Genomic DNA, 21,273 nt, shown 5'->3' with positions numbered 1-21,273 from the left:
AAGATTAAAAATGGTCTTCAATAGGATGGGATTTTTAGTTTTGGCACCCTAAAATTCCACATTTAGAAAAAATACTCATTGCAAGTGAGATCGTTAACATAAAAAAATGTAAAATATGAATCTGTAGACCAATTCCAAGAATTACATTACAAGATTTCACATTTTAAGACTTTTATTACAACTAAACTAAAAGAAATCCCCAATTAGCTGAATAGTACTTTACAAGTAGCTGATACCCCAAATTGCAAAGAAAGGTATTTGCTTTACTTATACTTGAAAACCTCATACCACACTTATACATTACACTGTCCTTCCTAATAGCAAAATCCTTTGTGGTTAAAAGTCTCAAACTCCTCCCAGTAGCAATGGGCTGGATCTTCCAGACTATTTCAAAAATCAATGCTCTCTTTGCTCACGTCTCCAAGCACTTCCGAACTTGACGTCCGAGAATAAGGAGTTTCCTCGTGATCATGCTGGTCTTCTACTTCTCCACAAGCTTTGATTCTCAAAACAGATTCAAGTCTTCTTGGCCTTTTACTGTTACAGGCTTCTGAGAGCAGGTGTCTCCTCTATCTCTCGGCTGCAACTGCTGAGTTCCTGCCTTCCAGCCTGTCTCGAGCCACAGCTATTGGTTTCTTCTCTTACAGCCCGTTTTCCTTCAGAAGGTCTGTCAAATTTATCTGAACTCAAAAGTCAATAGCTTATTGTTCTGCTCCAAATGCAGAGTCCAGTAGCCTGGTTTCACAAAGCCATTTGGGGCCTTTCCATTGTTCCCAAGTACTAACAACTGGTACATTTACATCTTCCGAATTACTGACTCCTTGTTTTATGACCTGAAAATCTGGGAGGGCAGGTTCTTCAGGTGTTAGCCTTGCAGTCTCAGTTTTTCAGAAGAAAGTCTTTGTTCTCTGTTGTTCTGGTAACCATTCTCAGTGACATGCACACCGGAAGTACGATGATACAACAATTATGAACTAACTCTGATGAAGAGTTATGAAAAATGGACTTTGTCTTTTTAAAAAAAGGTTCATTTTTTTTTTTAAGTGAACAATGGTCCAAAATAGCCACTGAAGAAAAAGGGATTGACCTTTTGTGTATTCAAGCTGTCTGACAAGGAAGGCCAAAACATCAAAGCTAAGAGGTGTCGACTGAACCTATTCTACACCAATCCTAAAACATTCCAGAATTGAATGTCTTCCTCTGAAACAAAGAAGGTATAAAGTAGCCATGTCCTGGGCTATTGTGCGATCACCATGGGGAAGAGCTAGAGTGTCTCCTAACAGGAGTTGAGAGATAACTGGTTTGCCTTAAAAAAACAGTGAGAGAGAGGGAGGGAGAAAGGGAGAGCACAACATCCTAACAGCTGGTGCTCCAGCCAAGTCAGAGAAAGCACACCAGTCCAGCTGAGAATCTTACATCTACATTATACAACAGTGAAATCTAGAAGAATCCCACAGTCTTCAACTGAACCTTCAATCAAGAAAGAAATCTACAATCATCTCAGGTTTGCACCCATCAAGAACTTGATTTCCAAGAGAATTTAACAGGTTTATTGTAACCTTCCCCTCCCCTCACCAAAAGTCACTTTCCTTTTTCCCTTCTCTGTCTCTTCTTGTGTGAGTGCGTGTGTGTGCACGCGAGCAAATGCGTGAGTGAATGCGGTTGTGCCAATTTTGGGATAAGCCGTATTGATCAATTAAGTTACTGTTTTTTAAAACCTACAAGAAAACCTGTCACTATCTATTTATTTGAAAAAATAAAACACCAAGTGGCTAAACTCTAATATAAACACACTTTTAGATTAGATTAGATTAGAGATACAGCACTGAAACAGGCCCTTCGGCCCACCGAGTCTGTGCCGAACATCAACCACCCATTTATACTAATCCTACACTAATCGCATATTCCTACCAAACATCCCCACCTGTCCCTACATTTCCCTACCACCTACCTATACTAGTGACAATTTATAATGGCCAATTTACCTATCAACCTGCAAGTCCTTTGGCTGTGGGAGGAAACCGGAGCACCCGGAGAAAACCCACGCAGACACAGGGAGAACTTGCAAACTCCACACAGGCAGTACCCGGAATCGAACCCGGGTCCCTGGAGCTGTGAGGCTGCGGTGCTAACCACTGCGCCACTATGCCGCCCTCAGGTGCCGTCACTTGCTGCCGTCAGGTGGGGTGTTGAACAGTGGAAACCACCCATGTCACACTACGTGGTTCTAACAGCGGAGTGGAAGTGATGTCACCTGACCTACCGAACTCCATCCTGAACTTTTAAAAATCACCACTTTTAAAACATAATCATGTTACAAGGTCCAGCATTCATTACACAAGATGCTCAAAGATACTGGATAATATTGGTGAGATGTTTGATTTGCAATTGATTTTTCATTACTTTAAAAAAAAATCCATAGCCTTGTTGACCTCCTATGCTACTGTCGCCTCTCCAATGTAATTACATAGAATTAAATAGCATTTGCAACATGAAAATATGCCTTATGGCCTAAACAGTCTGTTAATATCTGCTCAACTGGAGGATAGTCACCCTCCTTCCATATGCCTGCCCTGTTCCCATATCCCTTTATGCCCTACCTTTCTAAAGTACTGGAATGCATTACCACCACCCAACTCTGTGCCCACCTCTTCCACCATTTGCCAGCCTCTCCTGTTCAAGTCTTTCCAGTCTGCTTTATTTGTTGACTACAGAACAAAGACATCAACGGGTGTCCTCTATGACCCCAGGCTGAGCTTCAAATCTGACAGCCAAACTGTTCCCACCCTCACCTCTCCCTTAGCCCAATACCACTGAATCATCCATGCCTTTGTCACTTCAAGGGTGGCGCAGTGGTTAACACCACAGCCTCACAGCTCCAGAGACCCGGGTTCGATTCTGGGTACTGCCTGTGCGGAGTTTGCAAGTTCTCCCTGTGACCGCGCCAGTTTCCTCCCACAGCCAAAGACGTGCAGGTTGATAGGCAAATTGGCCATTGTAAATTGCCCCTAGTGTAGGTAGGTGGTAGGGATTATGGGATTACTGCAGGGTTAGTATAAATGGGTGCTTTTTGGTCAGCAAAGACTCGGTGGGCCGAAGGGCCTGTTTCAGTGCTGTATCTCTAAATATAAAAAGGCTTGATTGCTGCAATGCTTTCCTTATCAGCTTTTCCAATGCACCATGCACAAACTGCAACTCATCTATAACTCTGCTGACTACGTCCCATTTCACCCAAAGTCCTACAGTACATGTTCCTGCAGCCCATCCAACTTTCCTCCACACACTGTGCTCAGGTAATTTAATCTATCCAGGCAAAGGAACTAGAAAATCGGTCCCAGTTTGTTCTATAATCATGTATCAAACAAAAAAACCACCAGAACTCATCGCAAAGGAAACATGCCCATTTGAATTTTAGTCAAGGCTGTATTTTAAAGCCGTGTCACTTGAATTGGAGAGGAAATCACTGCCTCAGCCATTAGCCCGGAGGAACTTAAAACCATAATCCTAAAATGTAATATGGAAACAGGTTCAATTTCTCTGTTTAGGATGTTTCTTTTATGTTTAAATATTCCAACATGCGAGGATGGACTTAGAAAATTACCTGGTTTCTGTATTGATTATCTGAGTGCAACACTCAGAAATGACATCCCAGAGTTAAATGATGCTTCCACCAGCTACCACAACTTCAACTCTGACATACAATAATACTTTATTTCTGCACCATACCCCTCCTAATCAGCAGTAATTTAAAAATATAACTCATATAATGGTAATATGAACCAAAAAAAAACTGCATCTAAGCTTCCTTATTTATTGAAGCACACCTACCTAGAGCTTGACTTCTGTTGGTCTTGTGAAGATGCTGCTTGCACAGGACTGTTTTCTCTGGTTTTGGTCTCTGTCCATTTGTTTGTTGACTTTGGGGCTCCCTCATGTTCTGAAACATTGCTCTGAGATGGTAACGATGTGGGCTCTTCTGGTGGTTTGTTTCTACTATTGGTTCTGCACCACGTTGACATTCCATCACTACCATTGCTTGGTCTTTGAAAACCACTACGATAGGAACTGAGAGATTCTGGCATGCGGTTCGAGGAGCTTGGAAACTTGATGGCCCATTTGCTGCTACTACTTCCTTCATCCTCAGGCTTCATAAACTTAGATTTTAAACTGTTTAAAGATTTATCTTTCTCCCCATCATGAAAATTGTCACTTTCTAAACCTCTGGCACTATTATTTTTTTGTCCTGTCTGCTTATATTTTTCTTTCCTGGTTCTGTTACTTTCTCCACTTTTATCTGTACATTTTTCTTTGGCACCCTCCATTTCTACTTCCCCGTCACTGAACTTACAATTGTCTCTGTATCCATCAGTAATATCTTTCCTTCCATTATACCTTTCTTTCCACTTGAATTGGTGGTGGAAACTTTCTTCTGATCTTTCTCTTTCAGTATCTCTGTTACCTTCCCTGCATCTGTTTTTGTCTCCACTCAGTCCCCTTTCCGAACCATATTGTTTTCCATCATTTTGATCAGAGCTCCAATTTCTTTGTTTTGCCCAACTCTCTCTCCTATTCCTATTGCTGCCTTCTTGATATTTTGATGCAGCAACTTTTTCAGCTTCTTGTAGCTTCTGCTGGAATACGTCCATAGACTAAAGGGGAGGGAAAAAATAAAAACATTCACTCATTCACCATAATTAAATCTTTGTATTGTGATTGCTTTCATTATCACCTCATTCTAAAATCTTAATCCCTTGCAACAAAAAAACTGATAAGATCATTTTTACACATCACTATAATTCTCACAAATACTAATGCACATAAAGATTTCTCAGAATTCGGTTTTCAAATCAGATATAAAGCTTAGTAGAAGTAGCTGGAAGTTGAAAGCTATTCACCCTGATGCAAAACATGAAATATCACAGGCATACACAGCTCAATTTAATTTATCTTCACCATACAAAAACAAAAAATGCTGGAAATACTCAGCAGGTCAGACAGCATCTGTGGAGACAAAAACAGAGTTAATGTTTCAGGTCTGTGTGACCTTTCATCAGAACTGGCTAAAAATAGAAATGCAATAGGTTTTGAGCAAGTTAAAGTTGGAGGGGATTAGATAAAAGAAAAGGGAAGGTCTGTGAGAGGGTAAAGAAATAAAGATGAGATGTAAATGGCAGGATAGCAGCCGCCAAAACACACAGAGCTGGTGGCGGGGGAAATAAATGAACCAGCAAAAAATACAGGAAAAGAAAAAAATGGCGGCAGAGGTTACGATCTAAAATTATTGAACTCAATCTCGAGTCTGGAAGGCTCTACAGTGCCCAGTCAAAAGATGAGGTGCTGTCCCTCGAGCTTGTGTTGAGCTATTTTGGAACACTGCAGCAAACCAAGGACAGAAAGGTCAGAGTGGTTGCAGGGTAGAGAATTGAAATGACAAACGACAGGAAGCTTGGGGTCACACTTGCAGACCAAATGGAAGTGTTCCGCAAAGCAGTCACCAGTCTGCATTTAGTTTCCTCAATGTAGAGGAGGCCAGATTGTGAGCAGCAAATACAGTATACTACATTGAAAGAAGTACAAGTAAATTGCTGTTTCACTTGGAAAGTGTGTTTGGGGCCCTGGACAGTGAGAAGGGAGGAGGTAAAAAGGCAGGTGTTGTTGCATCTCCTGTGCTTGGATGGATAGGTGCCAGAGGAAAGGGAGATGGTGTTAGGGGTGATTGAAGAGTGGACCAGGGTGTCACGGAGGGAACAGTCCCTTCGGAACGTTGAAAGGGGAGGGGAGGGGAAGGTACGTTTGGTGGTGGCATCACGCTGGAGGTGGCAGAAATGGCGGAGAATGATCCATTGAATACGGAGGCTGGTGGGGTGGAAAGTGAGGTCAAGGGGAACCCCATTAAAGGCCTGCTCAGGTCTGCAAATGAAACCTGACAGAACCACATCCGACCCGGCCCGAGTCCTTTCATTTTTCTCCCTCACTCGACCCGACTACCGGAATATCAACTTTAGTGAAGAGGTTGTGCTCTACCTTGGATGGAATCACTCACTGCAGACTTGTGCGGAGTGTTTCCCGCCTTGACGTCCTGGCAGTCACTGTGTCCAACCCGGAATTCCGGACCCAGAAGAGTGACCCCACCCGAACCTGACACATGTCATCAAATCCCATCGGGTTCAGGTCGGGCAGCCATGCTCTAAACCCCATCATAGTTCTGGGAGGGAGGGGAAGGGGTGAGAGCAGAAGTGCATGAAATAGATCAGACACAGTTGAGGGCCCTGTTAACTATGGTGGGGGTGAATGCTCGGTTGAGGAAAAAGGAAGACATATCAGAAGCATTAGCATGGAAAGTTGCATTGTCCAAACAGATGTGACGGAGACGGAGAAACTGGGAGAATGGAATCAAGTCCTTGCAGCAAGCGGGGTGTGATGAAGTGTAGTCCAGGTGGGTGTGATGAAGTGTAGTCCAGGTAGCTGTGGGAGTCCGTGGGCTTATAGCGAATATTGGTTCATTGCCTATCCTCAGAAATGGAGACAGAGAAGCCGAGGAAGGGAAGGGAAGGGAAGAGTCAGTGATGGTCCATGTGAAGGTGAGAGAAGCGTGGAAATTGGAAACAAAGTCAATGAAATTTTCCAGTTCGGGGCGAAAAAAGGAAGCAGCACCGATACAGTCATCAATGTACTGGAAGAAGAGGTAAGGGAGGGGGCCTGAGTAGGACTGGAATGAGGAATGTTCCGCATATCCCACAAAAAAATGCAGGCATAGCTAGGACACATGTGGGTACTCATTGCAATACCTTTTATTTGGTGAAAGTGAGTGGAGTTGAAGGAGGAGTTGTTCAATGTGAGAACATGTTCAGCCAGGCAGAAAAGGGTGATGTTGGATGAGGACTGGTTCGGCCTCCATTCAAGAAAGAAGCGGACAGCTCTCAGACTATCCTGGTGGGAGATGGAAATGTAAAAGGACTTGGATGTCCACGGTGAATAGGAAATGGTGAGGACCAGGAAACTGGAAACTGAAGTGACAGAGGGCTTCGCAAGAGCCACAGATGTGGGTGGAAAGAGACTGGACAAGGTGAGTAAAAATGGTGTCAAGATCAGAAGAAATGAGTTCAGTGGGTCAGGGACAGGCTGAAACAATGAGCTGGATTTTACCTTAGGCGGACGGAAATTCGCCACCGATGTAAAGGTTGGTGGCGAACCTGCTTTCGCCTAGCCCAGGGATCTGTCCCGCATTTTACGGGTACCCGGGCTTGAATTGTCCCGAGGTGGGACTTCCACCTACTTGAAGGAGGAAGTCCCGCTTCAGTGAGCTGCCGGACAATCAGCGGGCCTGCAGCTTAGTCCCAGTAGCGCCGCTGGAAGTGGTGGCCACTGCTGGGACTGCAGCCCAGCCGACCAGATGGAGCCATGAGTGAATGTAAGTTGGGCATGCCTCACCAGGGAGATCGGTCCTTCCCTCGTGAGGCTGGAGGGTTCGTTTGGGGGGGAGCGAGGCATCTTGGGTCCTGGGGGTGGGTTGGGAGGTGGGGGCGGCCCTCAATCGGGTACCTTGTCCCCAACTGCCATGGCTCTGCACCGGCGCGCGGAAAGGCCGGCAGCTATCATTGGGCGGCCTTTCATGTCCCCAGCACGCCCGCTTGCTCGAGGTAAAATACCCACGGAGGCGGGTGAGGGCCCTTGAAGGGCCTTGATTGGCCTCAGGCAGGCGGGCGGGCCATTCCCCCCCCCCCACCCCACCCGACTGCTGTAAAGTTGACCGGAGGGGGGAAGCAGGGCAGGTAGGCCTCCCGGAGCCTCCCACTCAATTTTACGCCACCCCCACGCCACCATTCAACCTGCTGGGGCAGCGTAAAATTCAGCCCAACGGGTCTACCATACAAACATACAAATTAGGAGGAGTAGGCCATTCGGCCCCTGGAGCATGTTCTGCCAGTTGATAAGGTCATGGCTGATCTGAATGCGGCCTCAACTCCACGTTTCTGTCTGCCCTCCATAACATTTGACTCCCTTGTCTATCAAGAATTTATCTAACTCAGCCTTGAATATATTTAATGACTCATCCTCTACTGCTCTCTGAAGAAGCGAATTCCATAGATGAACAATCTTCTGAGAGAAAAAAATTTCTCCTCAACTCTGTCTTAAATGGGAGACCCCTTATTTTTAAACTGTCTCTCCTAGTTCTCGTCTCGCCCATAGGTGGAAACATCCTTCCCGCGTCCACTTCGTTAAATTCCCTCAGTATCTTATACGTTTCAATAAGATCACCTCTCATTCTCCTAAACTCCAATAGGTTTAGGCCCAACCTGTTCAACCTTTCGTCATAACATAACCCCTTCATCCCAGGAATCAGTCGAGTGAACCATCTCTTAACTGCTTCTATTGCAATTTTATCCTTTCTTAAGTAAGACGACCAAAATTGTACACAGTTCTCCAGATGTGGTCTCACAAAGGCCCTGTACAACTGTAGCAAAACGTCCCTACTTTTATATTCTATTCCCCTTGCAATAAATGACAACGCTCTATTTGCCTTCCTAATTACTTGCTGTACCTGCATACTAAATTTTTGTGATTCATGTACCAGGACACCCAGATCCCTCTGTACTGCAGAGTTCTGCAGTCTCTCTCCATTTAAATATTATCCTTTTCCATTCTTCCTGCCAAAGTGGATAAGTTCACAATTTCCCACAATATACTCCATCTGCCAAATTTTTGCCCACTCACTTAACCTACCTATATCCCTTTGTAGACTGTTTATGTCCTCTTGACAGGGCAGTATTCTTCGTGGATTTTGGGAAGGAGGTAGAAATGGGCTGTATGGGTTTAGGGAACTATGAGGTTGGAGGCTGTGGAGGGAAGATCTCCAGAGGAGATGAGGTCAGTGACAGTCCTGGATGCAAAGTCTTGATGTTTGATTGTGGAACCTATCTTCAACATACTTTTCTGTGGCACTCATTCCGTTTCTGATGCAACAGCAGTTTTCTGATTTTGGCAGATCGTTTTGATTACGTACTTTGCGGCACAATGGCGCAGTGGTTAGCACTGCAGCCTCACAGCTCCAGCAACCCGGGTTCAGTTCTGGGTACTGCCTGTGCGGAGTTTGCAAGTTCTCCCTGTGACCACGTGGGCTTCCGCTGGGTGCTCCGGTTTCTTCCCACAGCCAAAGACTTGCAAGTTGATAGGTAAATTGGCCATTGTAAATTGCCCCTAGTGTAGGTAGGTGGTAGGAGAAAGGTGTGGATGTGGTAGGGAATATGGGGTTAATGTAGCATTAGTATAAATGGGTGGTTGTTGGTCAGCACAGACTCGGTGGGCCGAAGGGCCTGTTTCAGTGCTGTATCTCTAAATAAATAAATAAAACACCAAATGGGTGGTGAAAAAACTTTTTGTGCTGAGAAAAATTACTGAAAAACCACTTTTTTTTATTCTGGCCAGTATAAAAAAACCTTTTAAGAAGTACCATTTTGAATAGTGTGATTCCTGTATGTTCAAAGTTGTAAGAATTCAAGCACAACTGAACACCCAATCAGAATGCACCAAGAATAATCATACTGAGCACTTGTTAAGGACAAGTTTCAGTTGGGAGTCTCCCAAAATGAGAGATTTCTTTCTTGAGCGCTGGCAACTTTGGAGAAAGTTAGTTGTATCCCGAATTCGTATATGCATATAAGTCTGTAGTCTGTCCTTGTGCAGTGTGAATGAACCGTCCCTGGGAAACTGCGGGGTGGCTCAGGAATTGGCAACGAGGGGAGTCTTGGAAGGTGGTAATCTGAAGGGCCTCAGGAATAGGGATTCAGGGTGAGGTGGAGGCTCGGGCAAGGTGGAGGCTGGGGAAGTGGGGCTTAGGACAAGATGGAAACTAGGGAATGGGGGCTCAAGAGGAAATGGAAATTAGGGAATGAGGCCCTGTGAAAATCAAAGAATCATAGAATGGTTACAGCGCAGAAGGAGGTCATTCAACAAGTCGTATCCATGCCGGTTCTCAATACAAGCAGCTCAGCTGGTCCCACTCCCCTGCTTTTCCCCTTTAGCCCTGCAAATCTTTTCTCTTCAGATAATTGTTCAATTCCCTTTTGAAAGCCACAAAGAATTTGCCTCCAATACACTCTCACGCAGTGCATTCTAGATCCTAACCGCTCGCTGTGTAAAAAATGTTTCTCATGTTGCCTCCAGTTCTTTTGCCAATCATGTTAAATCAGTGTCCTCTGGCTCTTGACCCTCCTGCCAATCGGAACAGTTTCTCCCTATCTACTCTGCCCAGACCCCTCATGATTTTGAGCACTCTATCAAATCTCATCTCAATCTTCTCTTCTCAAAGGAGAAAAGCCCCAGTTTCATCAATCTATCCACATAACTGAAGTCCCTCATCCCTGGAACCCCTCTCGTAAATCTTTTCTACATCCTCTCTAATGCCTTCACATCCTTCCCAAAGTGTGGTGCCCAAAATTGGACACAATACTCCAGTTCGGCCAAACCAGTGTTTTATGAAGTTTCACCTTGTTAACCACTTTCTCAACCTCCCCTACCATCTTCAATGATTTGTGCACATATACCCCACCTCCCCGGTCCCGCTGCCCCTGCACCCTCTTTAGAATTGTAACCTTTATTTTATATTGCCTTTTCTCATTCTTCCTACCAAAATGTATCACTTCACATTTGTCTGTATTAAAATTCATGTGTCCACCCATTCCACTAGCCTGAAGTATATCACTACACTCCTCACAGTTCACAATACTTCCAAGTTTTGTGCCACATGCACATTTGAAATTGTGTCCTGCACACCCAAGTCTTAGTCATTAATTTAGATCATGAAAAGCAGTGGTCCTAAAACCAACCGCTGCGGACTCCAGTAGAGGTGTTTCTCCAGTCTGAAAAGCAAAGGTTCACAACTAGTCTCTGTTTCCTGGCACTCAGCCAATATCGTATCCATGCTGCCATTATCCCTTTTATTCCATAGGCTTCAACTTTGCTCATAAACCTGTTATGCGGCACCTTATCGAATGTCTTTTGGAATTCCATGTACACCCTCATCAACTGCATTACCCTCAACCACCTTCTGTTATTTCATCGAAAAACTCAATCAAATTAGTTAAACACTATTTGCTCTTATCAAATCCTTAATTAATCCCCATTTGTCTAAGTGATTGTTAAATTTGACCCAGATTGTCATTTCTAAAAGCTTTCCCATGACCGAGGTTAAACTGAGTGGCCTGTTGTTGCTGGTTTAGCCTTACACCCTTTTTTGAACAGAAGTGCAACATTTGCAATTCTCCAGTCTTCTGGCACTACACCTGTATCTAAGGAGGATTGGAAGATTATAGCCAGCGCCTCCACAATTTCCACCCTTATTTCCCTCTATTCTCGGATGCATCTGATCCAGTCCTGGTGATTTATCCACTTTAAGTACAGCCAGCCTTTCTAACAGCATACAGTGTCTCAACTATCTCCTCTTTCACTACAACTCTGGCAGCAGCTTCTTCCTTAGTAAAGATGGATGCAAAGTACTCATTTAGTACCTCAGCTGTACCCTCTGTCTCCACACATAAATCCCTTATTTGAGACGTAATCAGCCCTACTCCTCTTTTTACCGCTCTTTCAATATTTATATGCCGACAGAAGACTTCGGAATTCCCTTCTATGTTTGATAAGTCTCTTCTCATACTCTCTCTTTGCCTCTCATTTTCTTTTTCACTTCCCCTTTGAACTTTCTAAATTCAGCCTGGTTCTCATTTGTACTATCAACCTGACACCTGTCATATGCACCCTTTTCATGCTTCAACTTACTCTCTATCTCTTTCGTCATGCAGGGAGCTCTGGCTTTGTTTGTCCTACCTTTCCCCATTGTGAGAGTGTACATCGATTGTACCTGAACGATCTCCTTTTTAAAGGCAACCATTGTTCAATCACAGTTTGGTCTGCCAATCTTTGATTCCAATTTACTGGGCCCAGATTTGCTTTCAATAATTAATATTTTTGTCACAGCTGAGCAGCAGCAGCGCTGAGGTGACAAGCCACCAAAGGGGTGAGTGAAACCTGAGGACATAACTGTGCATAAATAGAGATGGAGACTGAGAATTCCCACTGGAAGAACCAAGGGAGAAAGGAAGAAGAAAGGTTCTGAAATTCAGGCCCAGATCATGGATTGCCTCATTACGTGACTTTTGAGGCAAACTAGATTGTCATTTAAAAGGGAATGAGATGAATAATTAAAAAGGAGGAATATAAAAGGATCTGAAGGAAAGAGGTTACAGCAGGGAGCATCAGCACTGGCACCGAGGCCAAATGGCTTCCACCTGTGCTGTATTTTCTATCATCCTATGGAAAATCTCCTTTATTGAGTTTGAGTCCTATGTAAACTCGACTTTATTGAGTCTGAGCCCAGGAAGTGGTTTAGAAACAAAAGTAAAATATTGCAGATGCTGGAAATCTGAAATAAAAACAAGAAATGCTGGAAATACTCAGCAGGTCTGGCAGCATCTGTGGAGAGAGAAGCAGAGTTAATGTTTCAAGTCAGTGATCTTTCAGTGACCCAACTCTGCTTTTCTCTCCACAGATGTTGCCAGACCTGCTGAGTATTCCCAGCATTTCTTGTTTTTATTAGTGGTTTAGAAATGTTGGTGCTGAGTGGAGTTTAGGACAATGTGCCTTATAAGTAGTGCCCCGAACACCAAGCCCACTACCCTTCATCCGATCTCTAAGCTTGTGTTTGGTCAGTTTGTGCAGGCTGGTTTTGACATGTTAAGTCAAAGTACAGACTAGTCCTGACTGAGGCGCGCATTTCAGAGCTGTCACCTTCACACAGAACCGGTGTCCAAACAAGAGATCTAAAGGTCGGGGGAAGAGATGGGGCCTATTACAAGTGACATCAACTGGGGACTGACCAGATCTTGTGCTGTATAGGAATTCTGGCTTATGATTTCAAGGTGAATATTAGGGGATTATAGGGTTACTACTAGTTACAGGCAGGATGTTAGTCTACAAGTAACTGGTAATAATAGATATATCAGCGAGTTATTGTTTTACTGTTGGCGATGAGGGAAATTTGTGTTATCAGTATTACTAACAGTTATCGGTACAATTCCTGCGAGTTACTATTAGGTACTGGTGGAATCCCAGTAAATCACTTCTCTGCCCTTGGTTTCTCCTTTTCGCTTGCTGGTTCTCAGAACTTATCACATGACGCTAAACAATGAGCAAACAACCCAACTACAGAGAACCCAATCTTTATAAAGTAAATGCAGTAGCACTTATAGATGTCATATGATCAGGCATCACTTGATTAGGTGTCACACAGGCAGATGTTAGGTGGTCAGTACCAATGTTCGTTCTAAGCTGCGCTGGTCATGGCTGTGCAGCAATCCAGAATGTACCACGCAATGCAATAAACAGGCCACGAGCAACAAAGAAAGATTAGAAGGAACATTGCTCAGAATATTACACGATTGAACCTCCAGGAATGCCTCCAACCGAAGGTGACAACCCTCTTTAAACAAACAGTGAACAAGGCACTTTAACAAATTGAAATTTGCCCAACTTGATTACTCTAGTTGAACAATGTATCTGCATCGAGTGTCTTTTGTACTAAAAGTGAGGGAAACCTGATTTACCTACTAAGCTCAGCTCTGCATTGGTGGACATTTTGTTGGTGTAAATAAAGCTGAAGTTTATATAAAATTATTGTTCTTGGGAGTGCTCTATGCTGTTCATTTAATACAGTGTCTCAACAACTCCCAGACATATATCCACCAAATCCTGGAACAAGTGAATAATTAATATAACCTACAAGGAGGAAATTAGATCAGATGGTTCAAGAGAAAGCAATTTTTGCACAATCATCAAAAGAATAAAATTATGATGTGCTGCTGAGATGGTTTTCGTTAAAAACTCAGGGACACATTCATCATACTGTTAAATCTATTATTTTGCTAAATAGTGATAAAGCATACAATATTACTGTACTTGAATCAAAGCTTGGATTTCCCTTTTTTCCAATATCTTGCACAATGATGTTAAATTACTGTGCAAGAAACTATGTTTTGCTAATCACAACTTTATAAATCATGAGTCATTATGCCTCGTGGCCTACACTCATCTGTGCCTGAACACCAGGGCTTAGCTGAAAAGCAGGTGTGAAAAATATTCTCATCTCTACAGCACCTTTGCTGTTTTAGTTTAAGAGCAGAGAAGGAAGAGGAGATTTGATAGAGTAGTTCAAAATCATGAATGATTTTGATAGAATAATGAGAAACTGTTTCTAATGGCTGAAGGCCTGATACTAGAAGGCACATGTTTAATGTGATTGGCAACATGATTATTTTACAGAAGTGTAGAGTGTGGCAACAACCACACTTTTTGTCCGCAGATTATTGACTCATTTACTGTCAGAGACTTCCACCTAGCCGGTAGGGCTCTCACTGGAGACATGTTCAGCCCATGGTGGGATGGAACGCTAAACATAGATGATGCCCCAAGAGAGATAGCCCAGAAGGCGATAGGTAAGGCGTGATTACAGCTAGTAAATATGTGGAGGACTGCTCTTCGAAAGAACTGGCAAAGATTCAATGGGCCGAATGACTTTCTTCTGTGCTATACTATCTTAAAACATAATTTAATGGACAATCAATAGAGAATTCCAGAAGTTACCCAATAAAAAATTGTTACTGTTCTACAACTCTACCAGTACATATGCAGCATAGCAATGCTGAATAAATCTACAGCTACTTTTGTAGGTACAAAGCTAGCCACCAACAGCCAACTCCTCTGCTCACTTCAAAACTTTACTGTGACAAATTGCAACCTGCACCTGCACCTGATGTTCATAGATCCTTTTTGGGCTTTGAATTTCTATGCCTACATTCAAATAGTAAAATACAATTATGCCATGACAAGCATGAGTTTAATAAGCAGATTTAATAAATTTAGCACTCCTATTTGTTAATTGCTTACCCTGTGTACATAAACATTCACAACTCAATATCATCTACACTGCTATTTTCATATTGCAGTAACAAAGAGAAACACAGCTCACGGTAACATGTGCCATGCCCTCAGTGCGAATATAATATTTGATATAATGTGGAGCATTTTGCCATTGGGACAGTTTCTTTTTGTCCACTCAGAGACACTATGCATGACAACCCACTTACCTGTCTTTCAACTGATACCTATATCCAATGTCAGCTCAAATCAGGCACAATATATAAATATTTGCTATTGGAAGTGTTTGCAAGGTCGCATTTATTGGGATTTAACTAGGCTAAACAGGACACGTTACATAATCTCTGTCAACATCCTTGACACTGGTTTAGTAAAAACGGGAATTTGACAGAACACGGTAATGACCGAATGCTATGTTACCATAAATTCCACAAATGAATCTTAGAGTTAATGCTCAATTTGTGCATGTGTTAACTGTAATGATTGGGGGAATTTCTCCTCCTGATGTCTAAATATTAAAAAGATATCGCTGCAAACAAAAAATGTTTATTCTTGCATTGTTAAATTATCCTGAAACTGATAATAGAAAGATTTGAGAAGACAAGATTGCCTCCTACAAATAAAGCAGTAGAAGTTTTAAATTACTGTTTACAGATAGAGTCAAACAGTCTAAAGTACAAATAAAAGCTCTGCATGTTACTAGCACTAAATTGCTAGAGTTTCAGTTTGTTTTTGGCTTTAAAGGGAGCTACATCAGGGCTCTAGCAAACAAGGCAATAAGACAAACAAAATCAGCACTGAACTGTAAAATGTGAAATTGCTGGCTGGGAGAAAAACAATACCACCTCCTGAAATCAGATTTAATTTTGTTCCACTGAACCATGTAGACCCAGTAAAAACACATATAGCAAAAACACATAAGAACTTAATTAAAACAAAGGGGCCAGTAACATAACAATGAACAGTGTGTTGAAATGGGATGAGTAGAAAGGGGCACAGCACACATTTAGCCGAGGAATTGTAGATATGATTATAGAAAAGATATTGAGGATACCAGACCCTGTCCTTGCACGTGGCAGATAAAGGGGGTCGTCATGGACACCAGATATGATTAGACTCATAATAAATAATGGGAAACTGAAGTTTTGAACAGGTTCTCACTGAGCCAAATAAGGAATTATCATTATGTCAGTATACCCTATGAGTAAGTAAGAGGGGTGGGTCTTAGAAACAAGATTTAACCCCTAACTGAAACTGAGGAAGGGGCTCAGAGAACAGAAGAGCAGCCGCAAGTCCGAGACTGATCACCTCGTGTTTTGATGGGTAGTATACTGTACAAGTAGTGAGAGCTTGTACTTGATGATTTAGTGTGTGAATAAAATATTGATACACCTTTCACCAATCGGATTCCGCGGATTCTTTAAGAGTAGAGTGCGTGTTAGGCACAACAACCAAGCTACTTCTGCATTACAATGCTTGGCACTTGCAGGGCTGACAAGGGTTTTCTAGTTCGCAGGCACTAATGTAAGTGATGGGTCTATTATTCTATTTTTAATGTTCAATTACATTTTGTAATAATTCGATGTTTTCTATATAAAAAAATATTAAAAAGGGAACTTTTACTGCTTTGATAAATGATCATTATGAATAAAACTTTTTATCTTTTTAATAAAAGGAATTCTACATGCATCTGGTTTTCTTCATAGCATTTTGCTGCTATTAAAGATGCTTATTAGCTTGTTAAGTAGAAATGTACTTTAATCCATCACATAATTATTCAATCTAAGGTAAAAGAAAGCTTCAAACTCATTCTCTTTTCCAAGTTTGGAGAATAAAAATCTACTTGTTAAAACTCAAATTTGTTTGGTTTTCATACACATTGTATGAGAAACATTCATTTACTGAAGGTTGTAAAGGGATTAAGTATTAGAAGGCTTAAGAACAAATGCAAGTAGTCAACACAAGGTGTCAAATGCGTATAAGGTCAAATTGTTGACTTTAGCTGAAATTTACTTGGTATATAGAAATGCGGCTTCTTATCCAAACATGGGAAAATCAAAAGGGATATTTAAAGCTTGCGGATTAGAAGTTGAAGGTTAACAGAAAGTAGAAATTCATTAATTAGTTTTGGCTAGTTATTTTAAAAAGCCCTTACCCCATATCTTGTAGCAACTATATCCTCCAGACGGCATTGATCTCTCTCTGCCTGCTCTTTCATACGCTTATAGGATTGTCTCAGCCAGCTCAGCCCACCATCTTCTATCATAACAGCTACTGGTTCAAAAATATTAGGAATAAGTTTAAGTTTTAAAGTTCAATAATTTACAAAATACATTGATGTTTAAATCTAAATTAACATGATCTTATCAAAATTTGTAATGTTTGAAACAAGGATTACTGTTGTGTAATAATACAACATATTGAACAGGCCATACTTCCCACATCAGTGAGCCATCTTTCCTAATTTACAAAATCAAATAATTCTTAACTAAACCAGATCCTCTATTTTTTTATTTCCTGCCAGAAAGGACTGGCGATTTCCCAACACAATGCAAGTATAGTGATTATCAATTGCCAAGACAGACTAAAGATTTGTTTATTTATTTACAGTCTATGTGGAAATAGCACCAAAGTTTAGTGCATTCGCAATTTAACCACACATTTTAATGCCTTTTTAAAAATTGTATGAATACACTTTGAATTAGAAACTCAACATTCAAAAGTAACCTTTTTCTAAACTACATTCTGTGTAAAAATGGTCAAAGAAATCTTGAGACATAGCTTAAACAACGTGAGCCCAAATGTCTTCCATAATTTGCTGGCCAACTATATAATAATGTAATAAAAACAAGAAATGCTGGAAATACTCAGCAAGTCTGGCAGCATCTGTGGAGAGAGAAGCAGAGTTAACGTTTCAGGTCAGTGACCCTTCTTCAGAACTGGCAAATATTAGAAATGTGAAAGGTTATAAGCAAGTAAAGCAGGGGTGGGGCAAGAGATAACAAAGGAGAAGGTGTAGATAGGACAAGGTCACAGAATAGCTGACCAGAAGGTCATGGAGCAAAGGCAAACAATATGTTAATGGTGTGTTGAAAGACAAAGCATTAATACAGATAGGGTGTTAACGGACTGAAAATTGAACAGCCGCAAGTACAAACATGACAAAAAAACCGTGGGTAACCAAACTGAACAAATGAAGATGAAATAAAATAAAGCACAAAAAAATATATAAAAAAGAAATAAAATAACTAAAAATAAAAAAGTAAAATGGGGGGCCCGTCATGCTCTGAAATTATTGAACTCAATGTTCAGTCCGGCAGGCTGTCGTGTGCCTAATCGGTAAATGAGATGCTGTCCCTTGAGCTTCCGTTGATGTTTTATTTTTTCAATTTATTTTATATATTTAGAGATACAGCACTGAAACAGGCCCTTCGGCCCACCAAGTCTGTGCCGACCATCAACCACCCATTTTATACTAATCCTAGATTAATCCGATATTCCCTACCACATCCCCACAATTCTCCTACCACCTACCTACACTAGGGGCAATTTACAATGGCCAATTTAACTATCAACCTGCAAGTCTTTGGCTGTGGGAGGAAACCGGAGCACCCACGCAGTCACAGGGAGAACGTGCAAACTCCACACAGGCAGTAGCCAGAATCGAACCCGGGTCGCTGGAGCTGTGAGGCTGCGGTGCTAGCCACTGCGTTCACTGGAACATTGCAGCAATCCCAGGACAGAGATGTGAGCATGAGAGCAGGGGGGAGTGCTGAAATGGCAAGCAACCAGAAGCTTGGGGTCCTGCTTGCGGACTGAGCAGAGGTATTCGGCAAAGCGGTCACCCAGTCTGCGTTTGGTCTCCCCAATGTAGAGGAGACCACATTGTGAGCAGCGAATACAGTATACTACATTGAAAGTAGTACAGGTAAATCGCTGCTTCACCTGAAAGGAGTGTTTGCAGCCTGGGATAGTGAGGAGAGAGGAGGTAAATGGGCAGGTATTACACCTCCTGCGATTGCAGGGGAAGGTGCCATGCGAAGGGGACGAGGTGGTGGGGGTAATGGAGGAATGGGCCAGGGTGTCACGGAGGGAACGATCCCTTCAGAATGCTGATAGGGGAAGGGAGGGGAAGATGCGTTTGGTAGTGGCATCACGCTGGAGGTGGTGGAAATGGCGGAGGATGGTCCTTTGGATATGGAGGCTGATGGGGTGGAAAGTGAGGACAAGGGGAACCCTGTCGTGGTTCTGAGAGGGATAGGAAGGGGTGAGGGCAGAGGTGCAGGAAATGGGCCGGACACGGTTGAGGGCCCTGTCAACCACAGTGGGGGGAAATCCTCAGTTGAGGAAAAAGGAAGACATATCAGAAGCACTGTTGTGGAAGGTAGCATCATCAGAGCAGATGCGTCGGAGACAGAGAAACTGGGAGAATGGAATGGAGTCTTTACAGGAGGCAGGATGTGAAGTGTAGTCGAGGTAGCTGTGGGAGTCAGTGGGCTTATAATGGATATTAGCAGACAATCTATCCCCAGAGATAGAGAAGTTGAGGAAGGGAAGTGTCGGAGATGGACCATGTAAAGGAAATTAGAAGCAAAGTTGATAAAGTTTTCCAGTTCAGGGCCGGAGCAGGAAACGGCATTGATACAGTCATCAATGTACCGGAAAAAAAGTTGGAGGAGGGAGCCTGAGTAGGACTGGAACAAGGAATGTTCGACATATCCCACAAAAAGACAGGCATAACTAGAACCCATGTGGGTACCCATAGAAACACCTTTTACTTGAAGCGGCAAGGGGTCAGATCAGAAGGGCTGGGGTCAGAGGGAAGTGAAGGGGAAGAAGGATCTGGAGGGGCATTAGCCCCCAACAGCTGCTGGAGCTTGCGTTCCTTGACACCTGAAAGGAAGAAGAAAAGTTTTTTGTTAATGCATTGGATGAGACGAAGAATGAAATGAAACTGCGGAGTAGAACAGCTTTGAGATAAGGTGCTGCTGGAGAGAGCGATTCAGTGTGTATATGTGGCTGCTAATGTACTAATGCTTTGTCTTTCAACACACCATTAACATATTGTTTGCCTTTGCTCCATGACCTTCTGGTCAGCTATTCTATGACCTTGTCCTATCTACACCTTCTCCTTTGTTATCTCTTGCCCCACCCCTGCTTTATTTGCTTATAACCTCTTACATTTCTAATATTTGCCAGTTCTGAAGAAGGGTCACTGACCTGAAACGTTAACTCTGCTTCTCTCTCCACAGATGCTGCCAGACCTGCTGAGTATTTCCAGCATTTCTTGTTTTTATTTCAGATTTCCAACATCTGCAGTATTTTGCTTTTATTATATAATAATGTAATATCTAAGGCTCTATCACCTGGCATTTTGTTTTATCCAAAGCCAGCACAGCCACTGTAGGCCGAAGGGCCTGTTTCTGTGCCGTGTAACTCTATAACTCTATCTGCAAAAAGGATTTCAATAAACTAGCTAAAGAGCTGTCAGGTGAGGAGTGTGGCAATGAATATTTCCAATCATTGTGTTATTTCTTAAGTGAGATGCTCTTATAGATAGCTAGGAATATTCCAGTCAACTACTTACCTCATAGCACTAAACACAAGCCAGACTTTGAGAATTTGACGCGTGCACTCTTGGGCACCACTATATCTCCACTACCTTTGCATTTTTAATTTTGAAAAATATTTTGAAACAAACCTCACACTATCAACCGGGCAGCCTTAACCATTTTGGCATTAATGAGAGCAATTAGCATGTTCATTTCATTTTATAAATTCAGGAATATAAACAGAACACACTGATCCTAATGTCTGATCAGCGACCAGTTTACCAAATTCCCAGATTAACTAAATGTGCCACTGAAAGTCTACTGAAGTACTCAATGACTCTCGATACAGCTTAATATTCCCAATGATCCTTTCTTGCACAGGTCATGTACAGTCCACCGCATCCTATACCATTTCTCCTGAGCAAAAAGACGACATTCATACACTCTTCTCTTCCATTTCATTAGCATTGCCTCTTATACATTGTTCAAACTCAATTGTTTTATAATGGATGTTTTCATTATGATTACTTGTTTTGGTTATATGCTGATTGTTACAGCATCACTTATCACATTTGTTTTTTTTGGGATATAAACCCCTTCTCAGATTGCTAAAAATAGAAGCATAAAGAACTGTGCCCAAAAGCACATACTGCTTCGAAATGAGGCAGGATAACAATGTGAGATTGATGGTGGAAAAAAAAAACAGATCATGCATTTTCCGTTATGATTTATAGGGAAGTTAAACAGCAAATTTTATGTTGCTATGAAATGATTCTAGCTTCGTAATGATGCA

The 21,273-nt window shown here is 42.3% G+C and overlaps 1 protein-coding gene across 3 annotated transcripts in view; it reads right to left on the bottom strand.

Moving 5' to 3' along the window:
- The window catches only part of cwf19l2 (CWF19 like cell cycle control factor 2), a 231,319-nt gene that overhangs the window by 85,615 nt on the left and 124,431 nt on the right, over positions 1-21,273 (bottom strand). For 2 of the 3 annotated variants that reach the window (XM_068033738.1, XM_068033741.1), the window contains exons 7-8: positions 17,084-17,202; positions 3,829-4,649 (exon numbers count right to left, since the gene is read on the bottom strand). In XM_068033738.1, the coding sequence (XP_067889839.1) occupies positions 3,829-4,649; positions 17,084-17,202 (940 nt within the window). The remainder of the gene's footprint in view (positions 1-3,828; positions 4,650-17,083; positions 17,203-21,273) is intronic. The other variant, XM_068033739.1, reaches the window with a different exon arrangement.

Source organism: Heterodontus francisci, chromosome 6 (genome assembly GCF_036365525.1).
Source record: "Heterodontus francisci isolate sHetFra1 chromosome 6, sHetFra1.hap1, whole genome shotgun sequence".
Taxonomy (NCBI): domain Eukaryota; kingdom Metazoa; phylum Chordata; class Chondrichthyes; order Heterodontiformes; family Heterodontidae; genus Heterodontus; species Heterodontus francisci.
This window is presented reverse-complemented; position numbering and strand designations above follow the sequence as displayed.